General features: G+C 35.2%; 1 protein-coding gene across 3 annotated transcripts in view; it reads left to right on the plus strand.

Moving 5' to 3' along the window:
• The window catches only part of USP34 (ubiquitin specific peptidase 34), a 322,401-nt gene that overhangs the window by 311,875 nt on the left and 1,237 nt on the right, over nt 1–9,289 (plus strand). For 2 of the 3 annotated variants that reach the window (XM_069069034.1, XM_069069035.1), the window contains exons 76-79: nt 1,664–1,743; nt 4,769–4,909; nt 5,022–5,165; nt 6,084–6,243. In XM_069069034.1, coding sequence (XP_068925135.1) covers nt 1,664–1,743; nt 4,769–4,909; nt 5,022–5,165; nt 6,084–6,243 — 525 coding nt within the window. The remainder of the gene's footprint in view (nt 1–1,663; nt 1,744–4,768; nt 4,910–5,021; nt 5,166–6,083; nt 6,244–9,289) is intronic. The other variant, XM_069069036.1, reaches the window with a different exon arrangement.

Raw genomic sequence — 9,289 nt, forward strand, 5'->3', positions numbered from 1 at the left:
TCTCTCTCTCTCTCTCTCTCTCTCTCTCTCTCTCTCTCTCTCTCTCTCTCTCTCTCTCTCTCTCTCTCTCTCTCTCTCTCTCTCCATATATATATGTAGATGTATTTATGTATATATCTTATTCAAAAAAATATATACACTTGCCCAGAAAAGCCTTGATTATCCTAGGGAAGCCATGAGATTTCCTTTTTCTAAGATGGTTTCATATTCTTCTTCAAACCTGTTTCCCGTCAAATGGTGAGGACATTTTCGTGCTTCTGCTTACTAGTAAGACCATATGTCCTGAACCTAGACATAGGAATTAGTATCTATGGCCATTTCCATACTTCAATTCCTAGCATTTTCTGGTATTATATATCTTAAAAAAGTATTTATTTCTTCCCGAGCCATTTCTAAGAGGTCATATTGGAACATTTAGTTGCTTCTGAATGGCATGGAGAACTACAAAGCCCATTAGTACTGAATCTTTCACATGATGTAATTAAAAGCTTAGAATTCTATGATACCCCCCCCACCCCCAGTAATTATTTCTGGTCACTTGGATTTAGGTGTTTGGGGACTACTGGTCAGAGTTGTTTTTTAGGAGATTTGTTAATTGGCCTCCCTTCCTTTTGAAAGAATACCATGAGTGCAGTTATTGAAACAAGAAGTTCTGCAGAGGTAGGACTCTATAGATCAATTGAGATATAATACATGTAAATCTTTTTTGTAAACCTTAAAGAGATACTTACAGATTGTTATAACTTTAGCCTTTTTTTTCTGTCATAAGAGAAAGAAGTTCTAAGTACATCTTCACTGGGTTAGACAAAGAATACGCAGAAAAAGAAAAGCATTCTATTCCCATCCCCTTCTTTAAGATAGTGATTAAAATGTTCCAAACTAATAGAGAGCAGTGTGGCACAATGGAGATCTGGAAGGCTAGATTCTAGTTTCCACTCCATCAGTATCTTTATGACCTTCAGGAATGTGTTTATACCATTTGGGCTGAGTTTTCTTGTCTGTAAGAGGGAAGAACTTGCTTCTCCCCTGAAGAGCACAGTTTGATTCTGTTCTTCACCAGATCATATGAAGAAGGAAGAAATCTCCCCTGAAATATTACTTGATATCTACAGCAGTCAAGTCTGTTATTCCAAGACAGAAGGGATAATTGGCAGGGCTTCATGTAGATCCATAATGGAACCTGAGGCAAAGCCAGGAACTTTATGAAGACTGTGAGTGGTGCTAGAGTTGTCACTCTATGTAACAGCTGACTGAGACAATTTTTCTGTCTTTGAAGACATATAGTAAAAGAGGAAAGGAAAGCTCTGATTTCTATCTCTCCACACTCCTCGTTAGTCTTGCAGTTCCTCCCCTAGGAGGAACTTTAAACGTGCTCTGAAAATTATGTAACTTAAACAGAAGGACTAAAGACTGAATCACAGCAACAACTTTTATGTTACTCCTGATTAATCCTCAAATGCAAAAAATATCAATGAAATACAATTCTTTCAGTAATGAAAATACTGGAATGAATTCTGCTCCCCTTTAAGTACTTTATTTATAGATATAGGGAATATGCATAGTTATAAAACAAAATTAGCTATGATATTGATAATGCAAGTTCAGTGCATCATTTAGTATAATTTATAATTGTAACCTCTTCTGATTTCTTTTCAAATATTAGGTGTCCTAGTTGCCTATGAAGGTTTGCCACTTCATCTTGCACTCTTCCCCAAACTTTGGACTGAGCTATGCCAGACTCAGGTAAAGAAAATGAGTTTCAGATCATTCAGCTCCTCTAATCCAATAATCTATAATTTTAGGAACAGTTGGTAGACAGCTAAACTGACTAGAAATTGGTGAAGTTTGGAATATTGGTAGATAAATAAAACTGAGAAATATTAACTATTTATTAAACATAGGGCAACTATTTTCCATTGGACTTTTCCTAAGCCCTCTACTGTATTTGCATAATAGGAAGGCATTTGTAACAAGTATTTTGTGTTGAATTTCTCATTACTGTGGCCCAGAAGCTGAAAGGCAGCCTTGAGAAAAAGTCCAAAGCAGGAATGTATTGAGAAAAGGACATATGTAATTTCTTTTTCCACTGTACCCTATCCAACCCTCCTTGTTCTCTGTGAAACTAGCAAATGTGCTCTTACAGAAACCACTTCAGCACCAGACTCCTACTTATCTCTTGGAAGAGAAACTCATGAAGACATGAGAACAGAAAAAGCAAATCAGAAACAATCAGGAAACAGAAAAAGTAGACAGGAACTTGCCTACTCTGTTAAATGCCTTGGGAAGAATTACTGGTTTCTTCTGGCTTGGGGAAGGGAGATAGCTATGCTCAGCATCTTTTGTTGTGAGGTGGAATAAACCTAGATCCTGGGGTATAAAATACTGACTTTTTCCTCTAATGAGGAAAATCCTTTAATTTCCTACCTTTATATACGGTATTTTTGTCCACCAAGGATTTTCTTCCTTAAGAAAAACTTTTTAAAATTAATTTTTTAAAAAAATTTGTATGTGGCAGTTTTATTTTAGATTTTGAGAAAGCAATATACTTCGCCTCTATTTTTCTTATGTTAGAAATTTTATGGCATACAGTCTAAAGCATAGTGCCTTGCACTTAGTAACCACTCAATAAATATTTGTTGATTGATTTGTGGGTTGATTCCTAAAATGGGTGTCTGTTCAGCAGTGGATTAGTTCTTTGTTTCTTTTTTTCCTCTGAATTTCTTACATCCTCTTTGAGGTTAGTTGCTTTTCTAATTGAGTTTCTCTTTTCTGTCTGCTTGTTATTTCTACATTTTATATTATCTGATCTATTTTAGGAAGTAAAAAAATTTTGCCAGCATTTTTTAAGCCCCCTTTGCCTTTCCAATTTCACACCTCTCACCATACCCAACAACAGTGCCAAACCATTGGAGATTTCTAAAACCCTTCTAGACCTACAGAGTCCTATAAGCCATCTGAGCTGGAAGTTGGAGGAGGAGACTACTTTTTCCCTAATCCTATAAATTCAATTTGAAGTAAAGATTACATATCCTTGGGGCAGCTAGGTGGCACAGTGAATAGAGCACCCGGAGTCTGGAGGACTTGAGTTCAAATTCAGCCTCAAGACACTTAACACAAAAACTAGCCGTGTGACTTTGTGTCATAGACTCCTTTGGCAATCTGGACTCCTCAGTCTTTTTAAATGCCTAAAATAAATAGGATTGGTTACAAAGAAAACTTAATTATGGAAATGCAGTTGTCAAAATATTTTAAAAATAAGATCACAGACCCCAGGTTAATAATCCCTGGACTATTTGATTTCTAAAGTCCCTTTCAGCTCTTTATATTGTCTAAATCTAAGACTAGCTGTCTATTATAATACTGCCTCTAAGCCAAACAGTTCTGGTGAAAATGGAACTCATGCTTTTATCATTTTGAAATTGTCCCAACAGAAAAGCTAAGTGGCACAGTGGATAGAATGCTGGGCCTCAAGTCAGGAAGACTTAACTTCCTGAGTTCAAATTTGTCCTCAGACACTTATTAACTGTGTGCTGTGGGCAAGCTTCTCAACATCTGTGACCCCTCAGTCTCCTCTTTTGTAAAAAGACCTCTAGTACTTCACAATGTGATGGTGAGGATCAAGTGAAAGAATTTATTGAAAGTACTTCATAAATATCAGCTGCTGATAATTAGTCCCTTCTAGCTCTAAATGTATGATGTACCTCTTCAGTTTTCTTCCCTGCATAGCCAAACTAAGGTATAAATATAAACTCGGATCTTGGATACTGGTTCCCATTAGATCCATTTTTAACATCAGAAAATTTCTTAGACTCAAAACTTAGTAGTTGTATTATTACTATCCTTTAAATAAATTGACAAAATCCTCCCCTGCATTTGCATTTTTGTTGATTAAAACAGCATTTATACACTATTTAAAATCAGTCATTATGAGGTATCTTTGCTTATTTATAATAAGTATTCTCTATCCTTCAACAGACATTGGCTTTTGACTTAATTGTATGGCTGTAACTAATAGACAACAACCATAAGCTTAAAGAATTAAGTCAAAACTATTTGTGTTCAAAAACTTTGTTTATATATAAATGTGAGTGTTAAACTAGAGTAAAACCTCATCCATCTAAACTGTCTAAATTTAGGAAAAGATACTTAAGAAGAAGATTGGTTAATTGGTACAGCCTTTGTGCTATATCATGGGGAGAAGTGGAGTCAAAGAAACAGATTTGAATGTATAGGAAAATAAATTTGTTAGCACCTGAAGAACAAGCACATAATTGATATTCTGCTCTATGAATTATTATCTATAAAGATAATCTATGAATCATCTTTATAAGGTGGTCACTGAGGATAATGTTTTATAGCCATAGTATAATTAGTGTAGGGTTTTTTTTTTAAGTAATGAAGGGAGCCACTGCTCTTTAAAAACATGATTTCAACCTTTTACAAATTGAGATTATTCCTGTTACTCCCACCCCCAAATACTTCATAGTAATAAATGTGTTTTAATTTTACTGTGACAATAATAATAAATATGTTTAATTTCTGTTATTTGGCAAAAACTTCGTTTTCTATAAAGTGGCACTATCTTTTAAAAAAAGATAACTTTTAAAATATCCCTCTTAGTCCTATAGACTTCAGTTAGTTGTTTGAGGAACCGTTGCAAAGTGACTCCTCACTTAAAACAAGTCTTTTAAATAATTTCCTTTCATGTATTACTCTTATGTCTGTCGAGGTTTCAAGTTATTTCAGTGCTTCTTTTTCCCATTTTTAGTCTGCTATGTCAAAAAACTGCATTAAGCTTTTATGTGAAGATCCCGTTTTCGCAGAGTATATTAAATGTATCCTAATGGATGAAAGGACCTTCCTTAATAACAACTTTGTTTATACATTCTTGACCCACTTCCTCTTAAAGGTATGATTTACTTTTTTTTTTTTATAAGAAGAAGATTCCTTCTTCTTAATTGTTAAATTTTATTTTCGTAATGTAAATCTTTAGAAACTTAAAATTTTATGTTCTTTTTCAGGTTCAAGGTCAGGTGTTTTCTGAAGCAAACTGTGCCAATTTGATTAGCACCCTTATTACAAACTTAATAAATCAGTATCAGAGCTTACAGTCTGATTTCACTAACCGAGTTGAAATTTCCAAAGCAAGTTCTTCTTTAAATGGGGTAAGATTTAGACAAAGCACATTCATGTAAAAAAAAATCACTCGAGATTGACCAATAAGTTTGAGTTTTAGCTTTAGCATAATTTAGCTTTTAAAATAAATATCTTTATATTATGTTGCTATTGTGATCTACAGTTTTAACTAACAGAACATTAGAGCCTGGATGTTATTTATGTAGTGGGTTAAAGAACAACCAGTAATATCCTTAGTTCCTGTTCCCTAGAAATGAGGACATTATCTAGAACTTTTATTCTAGAACCGTCATTGCCTAAGGCTATCTTTGGCCAAATTGATCTGATTGTTGCACTGTCCATTGTAAAAACAACAAAAATTACTAAATAGGATAGGATTTGTTCAGCTATTTTCTTTTAGTGACATAACCATAATCAGTTGCATATTTTCTCTCAGGGAAATACATAACAGTGTGAAAAATATGTGGTAACATTGAACAGCAATAATTATCATTAAGATGAGAAGCCTATGAGATGGAAAGGACTGCATACAAGGAAAATTCTTGCTATTTTTAAAACCCTCTAGAGATCAGGTCATGGAACACATACAAGAAATACTTTCTGATCTTAGATGAACCACTATACATAAAAGATTTAAGTCACATATAAGTCATTTGCAATTCTCAGTCATCTCATAATAGGATGTGAAATTCCCTTGGTTTATATTTTGAAATAATAAGCTTTCCTATGGGCCTGTTTTCTTTTTGCTAACTTGCTTTTCTTTCTAGAGTTTACTAGTTAGCTCTATAACCCGATCTGGCCCCATATGTAATTTTCTGGGTGCTTGGTACTAGGAGTATACTCAGAGGACCCGGGAAAGATTTCAAGAGAAGATTTCTAAGTGAACTATAAATTTTACATACAAAAAAAATTATTTTTAGAATTTTTCGTATTATGGATTTTTATAGGACCTTCGGGCACTTGCTTTGCTCCTTTCGGTGCACACTCCCAAGCAGTTGAACCCAGCTCTGATTCCAACTCTTCAAGAGCTTTTAAGCAAGTGCAGGACTTGTCAACAGCAAAGAAATTCACTCCAAGAACAAGAAACCAAAGAAAGGAAAACTAAAGGTTGGTTATTATGTATAAAACTGAACTTGTGTTCTATGGAGTGGGGAGGGAAGACTATGTCATTCATAGAGAGTTCCATAGTAGAAAGGGTGTTTGGAGGTATTTGATGTCACACCTAAAATCTGATCTTAGCTCTGTGACTTTGGGCAAAATCACTTTACCCATCTGAACCTACTTTCTTTTAAAATGTAAATAATACTTAGAGTATTTATCTTGAGGTTGTTGTGAGAATCACAGAATTTAGTTGGAAGTGGCCATCTCTTTCAACCAGTACTCCAAAAAGCTTTCCAATACATTATTGGATAAGTGGTTATTACGTTTTCATTGCCTCCAAAGCCAGCCCATTCTTCTTTAAGATAGTTCTAATTATTAGAAAGTTTTTCCTAGTCATGAATTGGTCTCTTTGTAACTTTTTTTGGTAACATTTTAGTAACATTGCTCGTGACTGTATCTTCTGAAATCAAGCAAAAGCAAGTGCAATCTTCCTTCCACATGGAGGCCTTTCAGATTTTCCTACTGAGGATTTTTCCCTACTGAGCATTCTCTTTTCCAAGTTTAGTATCTCTAGTTCTTTGAATCAAACCTCCTATGCCTTAACATAAAGGCCTTTTCCTCTAGACACACTCTAGCTTATCAATATCTTTTTTTTTTTTAAACTGTGATAGCCAGAACAGAGATTGTGGTCTGGCCAGAACAGTGCTGTGGTACAGTCCCCTCCATTATTCTTGGAAACTGCCTCTTCCTTTGGGCTTCCATTTCACACTCTTCATTTTCTACTTGCAGACCCCTAAAACATTAGATCTTTTTTCAGACAAAATGATGGCAAACCACACCTCCTCTGTTCTACACTTGTGAATTTGATTTGTTTATTCCTTGTAAGACTTTATGCTTTCCCTTTTAAATTTTATCTTATTAGGTTAAGCTGTAGGTAGCACAGTGGATAGAGTTCCAGACCTGGAATCAGCAAAGATAGTTCAAATCCAACCTCAAGACATTTCCTAGCTCTATGACCTTGGGCAAGTCACTTAACCTATTTACTTAAGTTTCCTCATCTGTAAAATGGGGCTCATAATAGCAGCTACCTCCTATGAAGGTTGTGAGGACCAAACGGACAATAATTGTAACATGCTTAGTGCAATGGTTAACTGTTATTAAGCCCAGTGTAGTAGCCTGTTAAAGTCCTGCTGAATTCTGACTCTTACCATCCAGGGTATTATCTAAAACCCACTAGATTTGTGTCATCTGCCAATTTGGCAAGCTTGCCATCTATACTTTTATCCAAATTAATGATTTTTTTAAAGTGTTAACACTTTATAGCATAGATCCCTGAATCACTATACTAGGGACCACCTGACATTGAACCACTTGACTTTGAACCACTATAATCTAGCCCACATATCTCCATTTTTTACACATGAGTACCATGAGATTTTTATCAACATTTTGCTGAAATCCAGTAAACAGTATATCATTCCTATTATCTCCCAGTTGAGCAGTTGTCAGAAAACAAAATGAGATTAGTCTCATGTGGTCTAAGGTTGTGCTCTTTGTGATTTTCACTGCTTTTTCTAGATAGATGTTTATCTTGGACAGTTGATTTGAATTCATCAAGAGCCTTTCAGTAACTATTTCCCTATCTATCCAGTTCAAAGGTCATTCTCCTTGGCAGAGAAAATAACAACTGAGAAAATTGAATGGTTCTACTTTCCCCCTTTCAGTTGTCATGGTACCAACAGTTCTGAGCAGCAGTACCATCCCTCTTTGCTCCTCTTTTCATGAATATAGTTTTTTTTTTAAGTTTACTACTCCCTTTTTGTTGATCTTAAGATTTTTCTTCACTAGTCTAAGCTGATTTGTGAATTTTATCAGTCCTGACACCGTTCTGAAATTGTGCCACACATTTGTATTCATCTTTTGCCTTCTCTTGCTTCCATTTTCCATACATATCTTTTTTTATATCTAAGTTGGTAGGTGAGTTTTTTCTATATCCACAACATCTTGAGATGTTTACTTTTTTCCTTATAAGAATTGTTTCCTGGGGCGGCCAGGTGGCGCAGTGAGTAAGAGCACTGGCCCTGGCGTTGGGAGACCCGGGATCGGTTCTGGCCTCAGATACTTGGCACCCACACAAAATAACTGGCCATGTAACCTTGAGCAAGTTACTTAACCCCAATTGCTTAAAAAAAAAGGAAAGAATTGTTTCCTTTTGTTATTAGGGTGGCATTCTTGAATTTCCCATCTCTTCTAGACTAACTTGCCCTATAGAGTTTTAATACATGGATCCTACCTTTCCTATGAACCTATGAACCCTTTGAAATCTGCTCTCTGAATATAGGACATATGTCATACTCTTTTCATCTTTCCCTATCTAATGAATTAACAAACTCCTAAAAGGAAATAAGCAGTCACTTTTTTCCTCATAAGATTCATATCATTTTCACTTTGGCAACAAATTGCTTCCTGTAAGAGTCAAAACAAGAATAGAATTTCAACTGTTTTGGTTTGAAGGATGAAAAAGACTTTTAATTCTCACTTATTAAATTGAAGTGTAATATAAGTTCTTATTCATAATATGATTTCCTCTGTTTTTAAACATATACACATAGTTGAACCCAAAATCACCTTCTCTAAAGTTTTCCTCCAGTGCTTTGCAAGGGTAGGGGAGGAGGCAAATGATCTTGGGTTCTTGAAAGCTATTAGAAGGAGAGCCAGCTCTGGGAAGTCTGACTCCCAAGCCAGAAAAGGCATAAATATGGGCCTTTATGGACATTTATGGTGAGGAGAGACAACTCTCGAAGATCATCTGCTTATCTTCAGGGTTTGCAGCCTGTGTCAGTAGAAGGCAGTGCCCGTAATGATGAAATTAAAAACCTTTGAAGTATGCTATAGAGCAATAAAACTTTGATTTCTTCCTTCTCAAATACAAGTCAGAAAATGGTCTATTAATAATTCTTGTAAAGCAACCTTGATTTTTTTTACCCTCAGCTGAGTTTAATGATTTATGTTAGGAAATGAAACATTTCAGTCCAGATGTGTTCTTTCACAG

This window comes from Petaurus breviceps, unplaced genomic scaffold (assembly GCF_028583685.1).
Source record: "Petaurus breviceps papuanus isolate PSGF00001 unplaced genomic scaffold, PetGlider_PUasm1.0 90775, whole genome shotgun sequence".
In the NCBI taxonomy this organism is placed as follows: Eukaryota; Metazoa; Chordata; class Mammalia; order Diprotodontia; family Petauridae; genus Petaurus; species Petaurus breviceps.